The sequence below is a fragment of the Idiotropiscis lumnitzeri genome, chromosome 11, assembly GCF_059441095.1.
Source record: "Idiotropiscis lumnitzeri isolate Australia: NSW breed Sydney's pygmy pipehorse chromosome 11, RoL_Ilum_1.0, whole genome shotgun sequence".
Classification (NCBI taxonomy): Eukaryota; Metazoa; Chordata; class Actinopteri; order Syngnathiformes; family Syngnathidae; genus Idiotropiscis; species Idiotropiscis lumnitzeri.
The window spans coordinates 14,017,983-14,037,957 of NC_142401.1; the positions used below are offsets into that span (position 1 = coordinate 14,017,983).

At 42.3% G+C, this 19,975-nt stretch overlaps 1 protein-coding gene across 4 annotated transcripts in view; it reads right to left on the reverse strand.

The window, feature by feature from the left end:
* Window positions 1-1,195: 1,195 nt before the first annotated feature.
* Window positions 1,196-19,975, reverse strand: part of r3hdm2 (R3H domain containing 2) — a 45,450-nt gene continuing 26,670 nt past the window's right edge. Inside the window, exons 9-28 of one of the 4 annotated variants that reach the window (XM_088308817.1) lie at window positions 19,448-19,526; window positions 19,010-19,069; window positions 18,634-18,774; window positions 18,433-18,541; window positions 18,221-18,316; window positions 17,914-17,963; window positions 16,247-16,300; window positions 11,687-11,922; window positions 10,755-10,888; window positions 10,336-10,434; window positions 9,635-9,925; window positions 7,637-7,772; window positions 6,766-6,923; window positions 6,497-6,636; window positions 5,793-5,893; window positions 5,183-5,352; window positions 4,969-5,113; window positions 3,932-4,026; window positions 3,745-3,829; window positions 1,196-2,565 (exon numbers count right to left, since the gene is read on the reverse strand). In XM_088308817.1, coding sequence (XP_088164943.1) covers window positions 2,222-2,565; window positions 3,745-3,829; window positions 3,932-4,026; window positions 4,969-5,113; window positions 5,183-5,352; window positions 5,793-5,893; window positions 6,497-6,636; window positions 6,766-6,923; window positions 7,637-7,772; window positions 9,635-9,925; window positions 10,336-10,434; window positions 10,755-10,888; window positions 11,687-11,922; window positions 16,247-16,300; window positions 17,914-17,963; window positions 18,221-18,316; window positions 18,433-18,541; window positions 18,634-18,774; window positions 19,010-19,069; window positions 19,448-19,526 — 2,723 coding nt within the window. In that variant the 3' untranslated portion in view covers window positions 1,196-2,221. The remainder of the gene's footprint in view (window positions 2,566-3,744; window positions 3,830-3,931; window positions 4,027-4,968; window positions 5,114-5,182; window positions 5,353-5,792; window positions 5,894-6,496; window positions 6,637-6,765; window positions 6,924-7,636; window positions 7,773-9,634; window positions 9,926-10,335; window positions 10,435-10,754; window positions 10,889-11,686; window positions 11,923-16,246; window positions 16,301-17,913; window positions 17,964-18,220; window positions 18,317-18,432; window positions 18,542-18,633; window positions 18,775-19,009; window positions 19,070-19,447; window positions 19,527-19,975) is intronic. The other 3 variants (XM_088308813.1, XM_088308814.1, XM_088308815.1) reach the window with 3 other exon arrangements.

Genomic DNA, 19,975 nt, shown 5'->3' on the forward strand with positions numbered 1-19,975 from the left:
CTCTTTCGCATTTTGTGAAAGCACACCGGGTATGTAACTAGACGCTTGTCCAGCCGAACCCTGATTTTGGCCTATTTCATTGCCCCTTCTCTCCTGCTAAGAGTGGGGCCAAGTGGCCATGAGTGTCGTGATGTTAACCACTACGGCTTCCCCGATGGCCTTGCCGTGGAGGATCCTGCATTGACTGACCGGGATGCATATTAAGAGGTACAACTACCTGTACACGTCACCCACCTGTGGTGCTTCATTTCATAAAACCAACTCATGCTATTTTAACCAACTTGTAAAGGATCATATCCTGTGATAAATGTTAAGCACGTGCCATCCATTGCAGCATGGTCATCCATTTATGGTATCTTCTCGATGCTTGTTCCGTTTTTTTCTGCTGGAATAACCTTATTGAGGACAATTGCTCTCATGCGCAAAGCTCATAAGGACCGGCAATACGTAAAAAACAGATGGATCTCAAATAGGACTGAGGGAAAAATCTGACCAGTTTGTTCATTAAAAAAGGTTAACGTATGTTTTTGCATTGACAGCACAATTGCATGCCATGCGCGCACTTCTCCCGTGCCACAAAAAGTCCATTTCAGTGCATCTAAACGACTGAAGAACTTTGAAGTCTATTGGCACCCTCTCTTGGTGGAAAGTTAGCATTGCATGCGGCCATGTCTCACTCATCAAGTGCTGCCTCTGTGATTGTGTGTTTGACAAAGTTTCTGCACCGAATACCCTTCTGTATGTATTCCACTCATTTTTTTATCCGAGTTTGGCACCGGATAACACACGCAGCGTCTTGGAATTAGCGTCTAGCACACCCAATTAGGATGCTAGCGTTCCAGGCAGCCAACAATGGTCAGATGTAACGTGATATTTTTCTTTTCTTTTTTAAATCTACAAATCCACCAGTTACCCCAGCATTGCTAGTTGGAAACTAGTGCAAGTGCTTGTAGACTGGTGATGTTAAAACAACTGTTAATGGAAATTAATGACTTGATTATTAGATGAAAGTGTCATTCAGGTTCTAAAATTATTCCAGAGCGACAGCCATAATCTCAACATTAATAAAACAAAAAAAGTCCCAGAATGGTGAGACACGCATAAACGAGATAGCAGTAGACAGGGCCACAACCAAGCAAGTAACTGGACGGCTGAATGTATACGCACTGAAGAGTAATAAAAACAGGACAAGCAATTCTCTTTGATTTTTCAGCTTTTATATTTTTAAAAACAAACAAAAAAATAACAGATTAAATAAAATTTACAGTAGACATATGCAAACATTGTGCACTTCAACTACATTTTCTGATACTTTCTGCACAGCTGTCAACAAAAAACGCAAACACAATGTGGTCGGGGGTAGTTGGGCGTTGTGGGAGAGGACAGTAAAGAGGGGCTATGTGGGGAACAGGAGCAAGGGATGAGAAGGGAAGGAAGGAGGAAAAGGAGAAAATAAAAAGGCAAATAACATTTCACTCGGGGAGGAAGAAAGAAAAAAAAATCACTGAATATATAGATTTCTTTATTCCTTACATCACTTATATAAATATATTGAACCCTCTCCCTCCCCCGAAAAGAAGAGCGCAATACAGAACCCCACAACAGCAGTAAGGCAAACAGAAAGCGAGAGGAGAGCGAGAGACAGAGAGAGAGAGAGAGAGAGAAAGAGAGAGAGAGTGAGAGCAGAGCAGCATGAGACATGGCGAGACTGACTCGAGAGAGCGAGAGAATGTGTAAATCGAAGAGGTGGCAGGAGATGATTGGTGACGGGAAAAGCGCTGGAAGAAGAAAGGACGCAAAGAAGGTGGAGGACGAAGAGGCTTGACTGAGGTCGACTGTCCAGTGTTTTTTCCTTTTGTGTGCTACGTGACCCTGTTGTGAGCGTGAATGTGTATATGTGTGTATCCTGTAGTGTGTGTGAGATTGCATTTTCCGTATGATGGCAGCACAAATTTCAAGGGTGAAACGCATGCTTGCGTGTCCCGTGTGCTCTTCCGCTATTTAAATACAAAAAACGAGGAATAAAAACCAACGACTAAATCATAGTTGAAAGCAAACACCGACCACCTCAAGATTCACACCTTCCCTTTTTATACATTTGACACGTTTAAGTTTTTTTTTTTCCTTTGTTTGTAATTGTACACCAAGAGCAGTCCCCCTCCCCCCGACCCACCTCAGTCCTCCGTCCTTTTCCCGCCGAGAGTCCGCGCATGTCGTCCTCTCACTGAGAGCTGGCTCTCTCCAGCACGCGCAGGTCATAGTTCTTTTTGGCGGCCCTCAGTTTGAAGAGGCCGGCCGCGCTGTTGTTCAGTTTGAAGGAAGCACTCTGGGCCGCCATGGTGCTGGGGAACACGGCCACCACCGTGTACAGGTGGGCTGGGTCGACGCCGCAGCTGCCCGCCACACCCGCGGCCCCAGCGGGTCCGCAGCCTGCCCGGCCTCCCTGAGGCTCCTTCAGCCACTGGATCTTGGCGCCGCACAGCGACAGCTGGTTGAAGAGTTTTTCAGCGTCTGGGCGCGAAATCCCTTCAGGCAGGTCCGTTACTTCCAGCACACGACTCACCACTGAGATACGAGAAGATGGAGGAGGGTTAAAGAGACAAGGGTGAGATTAGCGGACCTCGGAACAGAATTGACGGTGGGGTGGGAGGTGTGTACTAATATTTTCCATCATGATCAGACCGAAAAATTTAGATTTAGGCACAGTGATGCACCAGAAATTGGTGAAAATCCACAATAGAGAGACCAGAATTATTTTGTGTATGTAAACTTATCTAAATAGACCTAAATGCATGAAAAGAACTGAAGAGAGGTGCTTCGTTTAGTCAGGCCATCAACTTGTCTTAGAGAAAAAGTGCTTTGCTGCTATTTTGTGGAAAGTGTAGCCAATTACAAACCTATTTGCGTGGGCTTCAACGACTTGCGGATTTTGCTTATCGCTGTGATATACTGTACTACTAATGTATGTAATGCAACGTCTGTGTACATTTTTTTTTAAAAGACGCAGCCAGGTGGCGTGGCGACTCTGAATGTTGGGTGCTTAATCATGAACGATGTTTGACAGCAGATTCTTTGTGCTGAAGGTGAGTATACGGTAAAATCAACCCCCCAAAAAAAATTAAACGCAATTTGGAGGGCCACAAACTACGACGCAGATCATAAACAGTGTCTTAACAGGACTGTCAGTCAAAATAAAGGCAAATATTTTGCCTGCACGTGACTTATGTCTTGTTAATACCGCATGATTCAGTTGACACTTTTTGATCTCAGGTGGCACAAATAGTGAGATGGACAACAATTAAGTCAAAAATAAGTTTTTTGACATCTTTTAAAAATCATGTATTAAAACCTTTGTTTTGTTTTTGGATCAGAGTTGTGATTGATCACATTTTATGACTTACTGTAGAGTGACATATCTGGACCTGCGTTGGTAGGTTTAACCACTTATGCTTTTCAAGTCCTGCTTATAGTTGTGCCTCTGAATTTGGTGGCTTCATTGTTCTGAGGTGTCCGACTTTAATGTTTGTGGTATTTCTTTAATATTGTTTACGTCCATGCTAAAGTTAAATGTAATTTGGGTCAGTATATGTCCCTTGGAATGTAGTTGATTAAAAAAAAGATATAGGCATTAAATATAACCAAGCACCTGGGCCTAAATCTAACCAAAAAGGTTTCTTAATCACTTGGCAGACTTGCGCTGAATAAATGATTTTGCCACATCACCTCTATGACATTCAAACTCACCAACATCAGTTGTGCCGAGATCTGTGGATGCCGATTTAAGCGTTTGCTTCTTCCCTCGTGCACCGTGTTTCATGACTCCTTGGCCCTGAACGTGACACAGAATGGATTACGGGACTGCAGCTAGGACCAAAGATGGCGACAAACACAACATGGCGAATTTAAATGTCCCAAGTAAGCCAGGCCTGACCTGGTGGGAGTTGTATGATGACTGGCCATGCATGAGCTGAGGAGGGCACAGGCTGTACTGGAGGGGCTGTCCCAATAGAGAGTAGCGGCCGTCACCTGAACACAAGTTAAAAGTTCAGAACACAACAATAGGAGGTTTACTGCACAAAAAAAAAAAACACTCACAGGATACTTCATTCGATGCACCTGCAGACGCTAAGAGCCAATACAAGAGCTGTCTGACTTTAAAATATATATGAATTCTCACTTTTGATTGGCACCGTGAGAGAGATAAAATGTTAATTATTATAAAGGAATATTAAAAAAAAAAGTAAGGCTTTTGCAAGCACCATGTACTGTATGGGCAAATATAGGTCCAAGTGCAGATGAGTAGCTCGTGTGTTTTGTAAACACTATGTTTAAAGTGGCACAAGGCCAGTCATGTGACCCAATGAGGTGACATGACAGCCTAATGGCTTAGTCATTACTTTAAAGCAATTGAGGGCGACGGGAAATAGGTGAAAGATCATTGCCTTCATCGATTTTTCAACTATCCCAAGTATGCATAGTTAGATTGTTGATTTTATGTTGGCGAATATAACTTGGGACATTTGGGTTTGCACAAACTAAGAAACCTTAAAAGGAACAAATCATATATTATATTATATATAATCAAACTTTTTCTTTTTTTTTTGGAATACAAATAGTAAAGCATGACATTCTGAAAGACAAAAATCTGCAAGAGTGCCATTCATTTGCATTCTGGACACTGAGGAGTGATCATCTCCTGATGGGGAGAGAGTTTTATAGTGTCCAGAAATCTCCAATAACACCACAAAAAGTCACAAGAATTGTTGCTAGTCCATTAAAAAAAAAAAGTCATACGGGGTGGGTGGAAAAAGTCACCAAATAAAGCACCTAATTTGGCAAAACATCGAGTAATTTTCCCTTAGTCTCCGCCCCGGTCACCATTAAATGTTTTTCAAGTCCATTATTCATGTCCAATATTTCTGCTTCATAAATGCCATATTTGGTCACAAGTGGATGCTTTTTTTTCACCTGGAGCCGTCCCTCCTGGCCGTGGAAACTGGGGAATGAGGGGTAATGGTCCCAGGCCCGGACAGACGCTGCTGACGCTGCCAGAGGGAGACGGGGTGGGAGACTGAGTCGGAGAGGCCAGCGGACTCGTCAGCTGGGTGCTGGCCTGCATATGAAGAGGAGAACATATAAACAAAGTGCGAACGACTGCTTGGCAGAGCTTCACTTGATTTACCTGTGGAGTGTTGTCAGCTTTGTAGAGCTCTCCCGGCTTGTTGGGTCTTTGTTCTATGCTGTAGTACTTGCACGGGTTCCACTGGACCAGTGGAGGATTCTGGGAAGGTTGGGGTCCATTAGGGACGCTGAGCTGCATTACCATGACTCCAGGACCAGGAGTCGGGACTCCTGATGACACAGACACATGATCAAACATCAAAGTTGGATGTATATTTACAGTATATGACGTTGTTTTGATGTATAAAGGCATAAAGCACAAAGAAGGATTCCTCTGATACTTTCAAGGGTGACTGATAAAGTCCATGTTATTTTGATCCACATTCATTCGCAGCCAACGGTGTGCAAAAGGCAATGGTGTTTTTCAGGTTTTCCCAAATTTCCCAAAAAGTCTTTAAATATTATCTAGCGAGTAAGAGCATACCCTTTTTGTCCCAGTCTGAACTTTCCCCAGGTAAACCTTCACCTGGGTTTTATGTAACCCATGACACTACACACAATGGTGACTAAATAACAAATTGTTTGAGCTATCAAAAAGGTGATGGTCTTCACATCCAAATTTTCACGAAACAAAAAAAAAAGGGTAGCATGTCAGAACGTTGGGGTCTTACCTGAATATTGCTGCTGTAACTGTTGTGGGTTGCAGGGGGACGGCGATTGTGTGATTTGATATTGTTCAGAGCTGGGGGGCTGCAGGTAACCTACTGATGGGCTGTGCAAAAAGAAACAGACATTGCAATTTTTTTTTATAAAGGCACAATGACGAACATCAATGACTTTCATCCGATTGTTGAAATCATGGTTTTATTTACAATTATGTCAAATGGCCAAAGGTTTGAGAGACCCTAAAAATGGCAGAATAAAAAGCTTGTAGTTTCTAAATGGGAGAGTACAAATGGCAAATAATAATAATAATAATAATTAAATCATTGGCTGTGCTTGACATGAACCATCATTCTTAAGTGCAGTAGATCACACCATCACATTAAGCCAACATCCCTTGGAATTTAAATGTAAAACAAATGTGTTGAATGTTTTTTAAGACAGCTATACAGAATAGTGCTTGATTACAGGACACACAGTATTTCAAGGCAAACAATAAAAAAAACAATTTCCCTTTATGGTTATTGCACTGCAAGAACAAAATATCTTTCAGCGTCGCATTAAGATCATTTAATGCAGATAATTTGGTATTTGGAGAACCAGCTGCAATATTTTCAAAATGGTAAAATTGCCTTTTTGCTCAGCAGGGGGCAATATCTGCAACATTTCACTATGTTCTGGCAAAGAGAAGGCTGCACAAGAGAATTTGTACCTTGTGCTGTTCTGCTGTGTGGGTGTGATAACACTGTAGAAAACCGGCATGGGGCCCTGGACTGACTGGCTGACCGGCACCATCACCTGCTGCTGGTACTGCTGCTGCACCACCTGCTGACTCTCGTTAGCCACTGGCACCTGCACAAGACAGCCGGATCTAATAAAGCAAGCCTGAGTGGATTTGGTGTGGTTGTTGTTGTTTGCTTTAGTGGACAACAGACATTTGAAGCCATTTCATATCATGACAGTTGTTGTCTTCAACTGTACCTGATAGGATGGCATCTGTGGGTACTGCACCATGATACTTTGCATTTGTCCTCCAATGCCAGCTCTCTGCGAGTTGAGCAGAGCAGGGTTTTGCTGCTGCTGCACCCCTATCATGCCCTGGTAGCTGGGCTGCTGGCTGGGCATCATAGTCTGCAGACCTGGGAACAGCAAACAATTAACGCACAAAGATTAGGAAACCTTTTGTTTACTGATAGATTAAACTAAATTTAAAATTGTAAAAATTATCCTGTTGTGTGGGATGTGTTGAGAGTGACTTTTCTGCTCTGTAAGATGCTCGGGACGACAACCGTAAATATTAAACCGGTTCAATACCGGTTCCCAGCAAAGATATGTTTGTAGTGTGCATAATGTCTCGAGAACATCACACAAAATAAGAGAGGAGTATGCATAGACCTGCTGATTTTTTTGTCGCTCAAATGATTAAAAAAAAACAAAACATGTGTACTCTGCCAAACTATATTTGTTTAAAGAATTACTGGCTTAAAGACGGGTGAATAGAAGTCTCTGAGCTTAGTGGCACATTTTTCTCTCAGCCAAAAATCAAACAAGACAATGACCGTGGATCAAGGTCACACTGACCGAGATCCACGTGGATCTGGCAGATAATCAGTAAAATAAATAAATGCTAAATTAAAAAAAAAAAAAACACACTGGAGTCCAGTGTATTTGTCAACACCATATATCCAATACATGAGCAACCACCGCAAAATAGAGATGGAAGCAGCCAGGGGGCGATGCATTTTGATTAAGGGTAGAGGTTATCAAAGTATTTATAAAAAAAAAAAAAAAAAAAAAAAAGAAAGATTTTTTTTTTTTTTGTGTGTATGGGGTGTTGAACAAATGTACAGACCTGACTGTTGTGCGGGCTGAGGCATGGGCTGCGTGCGTTGAGCAGGGTAAGACACCTGGTGGGAAATGGGCTGGGCCACACGGTACTGCTGGCTTGAACTGGGATACTGACCAGGGGGGTAATATGAGACTTGAATCTGAAAAAACAAAAAACACAATCACTATACAGTCATATACAAGGTGTGTATGGGTACGTATTATACAAATTCCTTAAGAGTGAAAATTATCCCAAATTTTGGACATTCGCTGTCTTTCCGCCTGGCTCAACTTATTTCTATAAAAAGTGGTGCCTGCGACTGCAGTTAGATTAGTTCATATGGAAAGATTATCGCTGCGAAGCTTACCATTGCAGCCATAAAAAAAAATCACAATAATTATTTAAGAAACACTTCTAGCCTGGGCTGTAATCAACAGAAAAAAAATTGTGCCAAGTGACAATGTATTCTTATACGGCCGCAGAAAGTACAGTAGTTCGTTCCGTGATGTTCACGAGCTCGACATCTTGTATAACGGCTACGTTGTACAGCGAGGTCTCCTTGGACAAAGCAGCATTAAGGGGAGAAAGTTAATTCGAGTTTTAAAAGCTTCTATGGTCAAAACTCCACTCTACTCGAAAGGTGCGTCACCACGGTCGCTTTAAGGACCACACCAACAAAACTTAAGACTGTTTTGCCTTTATCCATCCGTTGAGTGTAGAAATAGAACATAGTCAAATGAAACTTTTCAGGAGAAAAATCAATAGGACTTGGCAAATGTTGCAGCTTGAACCACTTGTGTCTTATACAACGAGGCTAAAAGTGGCATATACTATTTCCAAATGAGACATCCAGCAGGAAGGCAGAGGGGAAAGCGAATGTGAAAGAGGATCGATCTCTTCTTCCTGCATGAAAACATGCAGCCTTTTTTTTTAAGGTGAACCTGCCAATATCTCCACTCCTGTTACACTGGGGACTGCCCACACGTTGAACAACACAGGGCAACAGTCTCTGTCAGTAAGAAGAAGGGAAACAGCCGTGCGTGTGAGTGTACAGCGTGTGCATGTGTGTGTTTAATTGTACCTGTGCACGACAATAAACCTTTAGAAATACACAGAGAGTGTATCGCTTTTCACCTGGATGCAACATTCTTGGCAAAGCCTCACCATGAGTGAGTGCAGCTATTAAGACTCAACTTAAAAAAAAAAAAAAAAAGACCACTCCAGAATTAACCTACGCTTTTACCGAACATTTCCCATTACTCCCGTCGTTGTGCGTTTAATAGCCAGTTTAGAGCAATTACGCCTTTATGGATTCCAGAAAAAAAACTGACTGGGTCAGCAAAGAGTGTGAATGACAGCGAGTGAGCGATGTGATTTTAAATGAACAATTGTCCGGTTCATCCCGTGAAGGTATGGGAAGAGGGAGGGGGCGTGGCTATTGCTAGTTAGTAACTTACTGATTTATCCAAAACTAATTGATTTAAAAAAAAAAAATCAATCAATCAATCAATCAAATGCTAGTAAATCTAATTTTTCTGTTAAAAGAAAAAAAATACAATACATAAATTGAGCTTGTTAGTGAAAAATGGACGATCCGGGCCGGATGGTCCCGTTGAAGTAGGATCCTGTAGCGCATTGTTGCCTAAGGTAGAATAATAGTTATTGCACCAAATTGCGCAATAACCAGTTTTGTTTTGACATAAAGAAGCTGCAGGCTAAACAGGCGATACGTCACACATTGGTTGCAATCACCACCACTACTTTCTACTTTATACTTCTACTTTCTGTTGTCTGTTAAGCTCTGAATTATGCCATTCAGCTGCTTGTTTGAGACTGAAGTTGGTCAAAAAGTGATGAAATTCCAAAAAGATGGACATGTGCAATCAAAGTTTAGAGACGTTAAAAAAAATATTTTGCCCGTCAAGGTCATGCTGCATTTATCCTGAGTTGATTGAACCCTAAAGCCGAATGTCCCTAACTTTTTGTGAGTGGTGTATGTTCCAACTACGATGAGTGACTTACCTGCTGGGGAGGAGGTGGTTGCATGTAGCCTTGCGGGGGCGGCGCCTGCATGACAGGCTGGGACGGAGGAGGTGGCGGCGGCGGGGGATGAGGGTGTCCCGTGGCAGGCTGGTAGCCTGACGGAGGAGGCATGGGCTGGCCGGTGGTCGCCATGATGTAGCTGGTCTGAGGAGGGGGGTGCTGAGAGAGGACAGTTGGTGCAGCCTGGTACAAGGGAGGAGGCTCAGGGTTCTCGCTGGAGCCCTGGCGGCTCAGCGTCATTTGGCTGAACTGGGGAGCCAGTTCGTCTCCCTTGGTAGGGTGGAATAAACAACAACAACAAAAAAACGGGATTAAATCATGTCAAAAAAATTAATAATACAATACTTCAATGTACTGTTCTGTTTATTTATTTCACTTAAATTTGAATGGGAGGTAGGAATTAGTCATGGGAGTTGGACTCTGAAATACAAGTTCAAAAAGATATAAAATGGAAATGTCTATCAATATAATTAACCAGTCTCTCACCGCAATTTATATAATAAGAAGCAGGGAACATTATAGTGTTTTAATGATTTTGTACAGCAAAAGTAATTAAGGTTAATGGCAGTATTATTTCAAAGAGGGAGTGTGTAGATTAATATAGCATTGATTAATTGCCGTGTGAAAGTGTCAGTCAAACAAACAAACAGAATGTAATGACGCCACAAATAGGCTAGTACCATTGTGTACTGCTGGGGAGGAGAAACTGGCAGGAGAACCTGGGGGCAGGAGGGGCTGGAGTAGGAGACAGGCTGAGAGGGCTGCAGAGATGCTACGGGCTATACACACGCACAAGCGCGCACGCACGCACACACACCCATGCACACACGTCACCAGAAAGAGAGAGGAAAAGGAGCACAGCAAGAAGAAAGGTGTCAGAAGCAGGCAGAAGGCAGAAGGAAATAAAGACACATGAAGACATTGGATATGTGGGTGAGATCACTGGAAAAAAGCTGATAATGATAAGATGGCTTGTTGTGGGAAAACACTTTGTTACTGAATGATAAAGAGTCTGAAAATCTACAAAACCTTTTTAAACAACAAATGAAAAGTAATTGGAATGAGAACTTGTGTGAAATAGAAAATGCTTGAGACTCACCTGAGCAATGATGTGGTTGCCCATGGGGTGTTGCTGCGGGGTCGGCAGCAGGGCAGTCTGAGGCAGCGCCTGGGGTTGCGGCTGCTGAGGCGGCTGCGTTGGGCATGGGAGCAGGCTACGGCTGGACTGGGAGGCTACAGGTGGGAGGACAGTGGTTCAGTCTAAGTCGGGTTCAAACTCATCATGCAGCGGTTTAGTGTTCTTAAAAAACAACTGCACAAGCAACGATGAAAAATTAACACTGATCAAATTATTTATCTTGATATTACTGTTTAACTTGGTACCTTGTGCAGTTCATTGCAAAGAATCGTTTAACAGGAATCGGCACCAAAGTGTCCAACCTCATACAATAATGATGTCCCAGCTTGTCAGATGGGTATGCAAATAACTTGCTTGACCTATTACAGTTTTCATACGCATTTAGAACCAGTTCTACAGTTTTGGGCACTGGGCAGTCTGTCAATACTGACGGAGGGTCTGTCAGTCAGTCAGTCGACTGAAAATGACGACGGCGGAATGATGGCATCCACTTTGAAACACTGATGGAATATGAGTCACCGGAACCTTCACAAACCCGTAAAGCAAAGACGACCTTTGGCAAACGTTATGTTACATGTTGGTACGTTAGCCAAGCTGCATCATATCAGAAAGACTGCTGGATTTCGTAATGAAAGGTTGTCTGTTGCAAGCTCCCCAGGACTGAAAGTCCTCTCCTGGGCCATCTTCCCCAAGGAGCAAAAAGAAGCGTGGGTAGACTTGTTCACAAAGTACAACCACACACACCAATAACACCCACCCCAACAGCCTTTTTTTTAACAGAATGGTACTAATAAATTGAGACTCAATGACTGAATAAGCAGTTGAGGTAAATTTCTGGCAAGCGTTCATGAGTTTTACACTTGTGGCTAAATGTTCACCACTTCTGTACTTACCGGAGCGAGAGCCTTTGCAGCTTCCCTGCGAGCCTTTGTTGCTGCCGAGGCTGTCTCCGCGAGTCAGGATGGAGATGCCAGAGAAGCTGCTGGCCTTGGTGACGGGAGGCCGCAGTGTGCGGTTGGAGCTGTCTGAGTCAGTGCTGCTCCAGGGCCGCGGCTCCAAGCATTTCATGTCGCTGTCCGTGCTGCTTTGACGACTGCTGGACGCCCGACTGGAGCTATCGCGGTTCCCTCTGAGAGGAGACGCAAAAGGAGGGATGGGATGAAACAAAAGGGGGATTAAAAAAGATATATGGGTAAAATACAGAGCCAGGAATGGAGAGGATAGAAAATGAAGTTGAGAGCTTTCAAGACAGAGTAACAGAAAAAAAAATAAAATGAAAGGCTTGTAAGAGCAAAGAGGTCCAGTCACGTCGTAAACAAGTGCATCAACAATGAGACCGTATGAGTTTTAGGGGTGAGGACTCTTAACACAGATGCAAAGTACAAATCAGGCAACGAGCCACTTGACAAAAATTTGGATTTGAAAAGACATTCAACCACAATCTCTCTGAGGCACGCACGCACACGCAAACAAACAAACCGGAGGAACACATGCAGAGGGAGGAAAAAAATAAAAGACAGACAAATATCAGACTCCTTGACAGTGACACGTGATGAGATGAAACTTGCACAAACAATCCAAGACAGGAGGAAACAACCAAGTGATGAAATGAACATGATGCATACAAATAATGACAAGGTTGTCAATCTGAATACAGTGGAACCTCCAATTCAGACACCTTGTGAATCGTAAAAATATGTTATCATAGCAAGTGCTCTATTATCAACAGTAGCCTTATGCATATCAGAGCATAGGTATTGGTTCAGTCAGGTCATATTTAGCACATTATCATAAGCTTCCACTTGCTGTTCTATCTTATTCTGGTAAAGCAGGGTAGACATTTTTGTTTAAAAAATGTAACAAAGTGCAGGGGGTTTGTAGGCTAAGCAGTAACATTTACATCTACAAATCAGTTACTCTAAAATTTTTAAATTTCAATCATACACTCATTCAATACAACTTTATTTATATAGTGCATTTCACAAAAGCTGGAGCTTCAACAAAAATTTCAAAAAATTAGAAGACTAACTAAAACACATAAACACTCATTATCCTCACCATTTTAAGTATTAAAAAAAGAAGAAAAAATCAAGCACCCACAACATATCTACTCACCAGCAGGTCACAAGTGTGAGGTGCCAGCAGAGAACATCTCCTCAAAATAATTTTTAAACGATTCTGAATTCTCAATATCCGCGCTGATAATAGGCCTAGCCAATAAACGGTCACTCACTCGAACACACATACCGATCAAATTCATGTTTGGAAGATTATCCTGAGCAATTATTTTGTTGTTTTAAAATGTTTTTCCTCCCTAATCTGCTTTGGAAGCCTGGCCGACAACTATAAATTTTAAAACCGTTCAATAAGATCATTTGGTCAGCCAATTTTATGGACTATGTGAATGAGATGCAAAACAATAATCATTAAACTGGTTAATTTCAATTTCTACGTTGACATTTACTAGCACTACAGGCACTACTTAAATCAGTGCCTGTGCAGTAAATCGGGGTTGATTGATGGGGCAGTTGTTAACTCGGGAACAAATACCAGTACTCGCAGACATTATTAATTCCAATGGGAAATTTGCATTTTATACAATGGAATGAGCTTTGTTTGACTTTGGAGGTTCCACTGTACAAGAAAAACACCACATGCATTAAAACAGTTTTGTATAACGGGCAAACCGAACACACACACACACAGGTAATTTCATACAACATATAAACCCACGGAATTTTATGGAATACAAAATGTTTCAAACATTCAGACTCACACACACATATACAGATACATCATCTACAAAAAAATCGTCTACGACCACTGGTTCAGCACTACTATGTTCCTTATGCTACAAGTAACGTATACACACGCCGGTTGGCCTTTTGTGGTTTGGTTTTGTGACGCTGTCACCCTGGAGGAAGGCCACTTTTGAGAAAACCAATGATCACACTGTAAGGTGAGCCACCACTCAGTGCAGCCGAGCTTACGATGTTACCGATAAAAATGACGAGCGGGTGTAGAAAAAGGCCTAACTTCCCGAGTCCTGAGAATTTTCTTAGATGAGTGATGCATGTCCGCGTAGTGAGCTGTGTAGCGGCGGCTGAAAATATATCCCATCCTCTGTAATTAATGGAGGATCTATTTTGAGGCTTCTCTCATTCTCCCTCTCTCTTTCTGCACAACCTATTTTAAGTCAGGATGCCATTTTCTATAAAGGCTGATCCACACATGTTTACAGATGGAGATGAACTGAGGAGTGAGACAGGCGATAGTGATATTTCTTCTCCAGCCTCATAACAATATTCCCTACCACACACACACCCACACACGCACGCACACCACCCCCCCCCCCCCCACAACGACACACACACAGGTGGTCAATCCATTTCTAGTCCAATCTAAACATGAGCCACATGCCGTATATCATTATGCTACAACACAGAGGGTGAACAAGACACTGGGTCAATAACCAAGTCTTGACATGCCTATGATTGGACTCCACCGCAAACAAATGTAATAACGTATCTCCAGGCAACAAAAAGGAAACGGTGGAGAGACAATGAGCTGTTCAAAGGACAGCAGATTGTTACTTTGGCATTGTGAGTTCAATTCAGATGCTTACTGAGCGTATTTATACATAAAGCAAGATTGGGTGAATTTTACACCATGGTGATTTATCGGTAGTCTGTCTCACAGTTCTGAAGTTTGGGTTTGAATTTGGTCTGCAGGTTTCCTCAATGGCTTCCAGCTATATTCCCAAAACATGCATGACAGCTTCAATGATGACACTTAATTTTTCTTAGGTGTGACCGGTTGTCTATACATTCCCTGCAATTGGCTATCGGGCAGTTCAGGCCCTGCCGGGGCGCCAGACTGCCCCTAAATGTGGGCATGTTGCTCCAAAAATTTGAGAAAGTGAAAGGACATTTTTTATCTACTCGCGCCTGTGAATGAACATGGAAATGCAGAGACAGCCAAGCAACTATTACTTTGACTGCATTTACTTTTAAAACATTATTGTATTTATATACAAACAATGAGGAGCATCCCAGGGAGGACCGGAAAGGACGTAAATCAGTGAAAAAGATTTCAGTTCAAACGTGAAATCATGGTAAATTATCTTTCACCTGTATTGGCACTTTTTCACCTATTAAGGCACTCAAAGCGCTTCGCACTGGCTTTGCATCTACTGACGGCACAGGAGCAACTGGGAGTTCAGTCGCTTGCTTAAGGACACTTCGACATGGTCACAACGGCTGGGCATTGAACCGATAACTTCTGGGTTGGAAAATGACCACTCTAGCACCAAGCCATGCCAACCCCATCATCTTTAATACTGAACCAAGTGGAAGATGGTAATGCTGCGGTCAGACCGAACGCGAGCTGAGCGTTCCTAGCGGTGCATTTCCATATATAATCGATGAATGCAGTTTGCGCGGTTGCATGCATGAAGCAAAAATTCTTGGCCAATTTCGCCTGGGATCATATCGCATCGCTATTAGACAATCAGCAGTAGTACATGCCCATACTGACACAGTGTGGTGAAATTAAAAACTTAGGGCAGAAGCATTTCGGTCTGTGGGACCGAGAGATATAAAACACAGCCAGCTTACAATAGTGGCCGGGACCGGGCTGACTCGGGAGAATGGGGGGGAAGGAAGTTGGCATATCTGTTCTATATTGACTGGTTTGGAGCTGTTAAACTGTCAACCAAGATATCATTTAACAGCCAAAGTAATAACACAGCCACCAATCAACAGCTTGACTAGCGATAATCAAACTTTTTTTCCCTGTTGGCGGAGGAGTTGTTCCACCTCTTGTTGTGCGAGACGCGGGGGCGATGCAATATTTCGTTTTCATTCTGAATTTAGCACAAGGGCGCTACTGTACATTTTATTGAGTGAACAACAGCGTTAATGTGGTTGTGTGATAGCATAAGTATTTGCAGTTACCATGTGTTCAATTCAGACTGAGGGGGGTAAAAAGGAGCAGGTTGTGATTCTCTGCAGTAAATTGATTTTAGGCAGCAGTTTGGAATCACTGCAATGATTTCAACTCTATAATCTCCTTATGTTGGCTCAATTACATCATATGGCTTCTGGCAACAGGTGGCATGCTAACAAAAAACTACAAGAATAGGTCAACCACAAAACAAACATGTCGCTGAGGAGGCAATGTGAGTACTTTATACAATGGTGGCGGTGGATGGGAGGTCCAGAGGTAAAGTACATCAGTCAGTCCTCAGTGAAACCACAAAGCAGCCATGCATGGGCCGCAGGGAGCCCCACGGTGCAGTCGAGAGTGGAATAGCCATCAATCAGTGGACTATGCCAAGCAGAGATACCAAAAAAATGAATACAAATCAAAAGACGTCACCACTATCATCACTAATCCACTTTCAAGTATGGGCATGGCAACACACAAGTACAAGTGCAGCAGCAGCCCAATACCTAAAGATCTGCCTCCTCTTTTGAGAGCTAGAGCAGTAGCCCTCGGTGGAAAGTCTGTTGGGGTTAATATTGGGAGAAAATGCTGGCATTACAAGACTGTAGTTGACAACAGGGGGAAAGGGGAGGGGGGTCGGGTGGGGAGAGGTCATCACAGTGGAGCATTTTGATCTTGGAAAGGACGAGGGAGGGAAGGGCAAAATGCACACAAAGCAACATTCATAACTGTTGAAAGCTCAAGCTTCCCTTTTCTCTGCATGTTATACAGTTTTCTTTCAACTTCTACGGCCAGGGTGCGATTGGTAAAGAGTTGACAACTCTGTGGGATCAACTTCTATTAATCAAAGCCGCCCTTTCTTCAATTCGTTCTCAAACACTGTAGATTGAAGCTCATGCTAAAAAGACATTTAAAATAAATAACTTAGACTGGATTTACACTGCAGGTACAAATGCCCAATTCCCCCCGCAAATAAATGTAAAAACAGTCAGTAACCTGTTAAGTAAATTTGTAAAATCATACATGGGAAATTTAAAAAAAAATAAAAATACGCCAAGGGAAACCAACTAACAGGAGACAGAAGGCATGACTAAGAACTTGTCAATAATTCTCACGCACTCGCGGGCACACCGTTGCGGTCTCAAACTGTTACATTGTTACCCATTACATTGAGCTTGAAGGGGAAAAGTTAAAAGGAAGCGATTGGACATATCCCGAGACCAACTTGGGTGAACATAGGAGCTGCCTTTGAGCGCTAGAGTGACCACAGGCAGCTGAGACGATTTAGAACCGACAAAGGCTGAGCAACATTTTTCCTTCAGAGTAAAGTTCATCCCCTCTTAGATTACATTCCAAAAAAATAAACATTTTGTTTTATACAAACTCTCCATTACAAATACATTGCAAGTCACATCAGTGAGAGTCGTGGATTTGACCAGATGTGAGCAGCAGCATTGTCCAAGTGAGGCTATATTTAAATGCACAGATAAAAAAAAAGTGAAACGACAACTATTTTTGATAAAGAATTAATCACTTGGAGACAGTCCAACCGAAAATTGCCCAAATTCTTGCAATGGGAGCCTCTCGCTGGGAAATACTCTCAGATGTCTGTTGTCCTCCCTGAAAGTAGACTGGCAATTTTTGTGTTTAATCAATTTGAGACATTTGCAAACATTTGCTTTTGCTTTGGAAAATAATGATTAACATTTTCGGCTATTTACAAACTAAACCAGTATTTGAAGCACAATCAATTTTAGATTTGCATTTTCTGCATTGTTAATTTGATGTCTCGTTTGCGAATAAAGGGATGCAAATGTGATCCATATAAACGCCATTAATCGGAATACTACTATGAAATAAAGCTCGATTCGTCGGGTGTATCTGGCCTGCCCGTTTATATGGCACTCGCATGGGCAGCGATCTGATATGGATCAAGTTTTTACCCACATTTCCTAATACGCTGACATGACGCGAATCTAAACCGTGCCACTTGAGAGCAAAGAAAAAAATAATTGTGTCACTTGAACCATGCAGTATATAAATCCAGCCTTAGAATTCTTGAAGAAATAGTCAGAGAACTCAAAACTTTGTTACAGTTATGGGATCTAGCAATTTTTTTAAATAATTGACACCCAACAAAAAAGAAAGAGCAAGTGGCGACACATTATCTTACCTGTTGTCGTTGATGTATCCATTCTGAGAGGACTGTAAAAAAAAGGACACCTGCACATTATGAAAGGCTTCATTCACACTGAGGTACCGTCATAATTTCCATCAGTGCAACAGCTTCAAAGTCTTTCATGCACAATGTTACTTTTTTTAAACATTGACAGAATTGAGTCATGCTTTGAAACACTAGTAAGTTCATAAAGTTTGGCCCGCTAACCTCAGTTTACGCCTAGGTATCATTTATCTGGATAGGAGGAGGAGGCTGCAGGCAGTCTGTGTTTGCTTCACTAAAACCAAGATCCAAAACTTACTTCTCGGGCAAAGATCCGGTCTCGTACCCGCTGATATTCTTCCTCTCGCTCCTCGATGGATTTGCTACGCCGGCCATCCTGCAGTGGTACACGGATCTAATATTGGAAAGAGGGAAGCATTCGATTAGAGTATGTAAGAGTAAATTAGATGTGACAAAATGAGAAAGCAGTCCACTAGAAAGCACATTTAGTCCACCGATGATGTATCCTACCTGATTATCATCCTTGTCCATGCTGGCGTCATCTCTCTTGAGAATGAATTTCTTCTGGAAGTCCATGTTACGCTCATCCTTGATGTGTTCTGAGAACCTTTGCTCAGGGCTAACAGACCATAAAACAAGTTCAGTTATTTAGCACTATGGGGGGAAAAAAGTCAAACGGACTTTTAGCAGAGGTCCTGAATGAATGCTCACATGCGCGTATTGCCTGTCTTGTTGATGATGACCGCCTTGCCCGTTTGATCCACGTTGTGATCCATGCCAAAATAGGCGGCCACACGGTGCAGCAGCATGCGGTGATATGACGTCATTTGAGGAAACTTCTTGTACTGGTTACTATGAGGAACAAATTACACACTGTTAAGTGAGTACTTCCGACTGAATGAACTGAAACTATTTTCATAACACCTCAAATACAATAACATCTCGCGACCATGAAGGATCGATATCATCTTCCAGTTAAAAGAAGGCCCATATTAACTCACAGATTGTAATCTTATTCTTAACACCTTGAAAAGTCTATAAATACATAGAAAGGGATGCGAGTGTCACTCTAAAGCGAGTAACTTACTTGTCGTCATTAATAAACTCCAGGATATCTTGTTCTAGTTTGAGCAGCATCATTCGATCCCTGGCAGCCCAAAGTGGAGGAAGAGAGAGAGAAAGATCAGTGGCTGGACTTGTTGACCGTCTTACTTTTACATTTAAAACACGTCAATTGCTCTTGGTTGACAAATGCTGTTCATTTACATTTTAAAGATTAGCTTGAAAAAAGTCAATCCCTGGAGGGGGAACAAAAACATTCCTGACTTCTCAAAGTCTGGAATTTTGTTCTTTTTAAGAAGCCATGAATCAAAGCGAAACAAATACTTTACCTGCAAACCACTAGTGTGCAACAAATGGATCAAATAGTCACTTTTTTATTTGTGAATCTAAATAAGACTGTTTAACTTTTGCAAAATATAATAAGAGTAGAATCAGAACAAGAGACTAAGGAACAAGTGCCCACCTGGGATTGTTTTTCAGTGTGTTGACCAGAAACTCATGCACGTCGATACCCGTGGAGTCAGTGTATTCCTGACTGGAGTCTGACGGGAGACAGACAGAAAAAAAGGATTAATCAGTGCAAAGTCAAGAAAGTTGCTTAGAATAGCAGCCAGAGCGACTTCTGACATGGTATTAAAAATTCCTAGTCGCTCGGGGGACGACAAATATCAGGAAAAGTAAAGCCTTTACACACACAAACTCGCACACGCACTACATCAGGGGATCGTTTTCCACTATTTTCCACTACACTAAACAGCCAGGACAGCCATTTGATCTCCGCCGCACTCAGAGGCTAATGATGCCTGAGGGCCACTGCCCAAGGTGTGAGGGAGGAAGATAATGAGAGAGAAAGAGCAAGGGAAACCATTTCCTCAAGAAAGAAATTTCCTTTATCATTTTACTCATGCCATTAATAACAAATAGAACCGGCCATCATCTAATAACCAGAAGTCCGTTCTGTGTGTGTGTCTCCAATTTGTAACAATGTGAT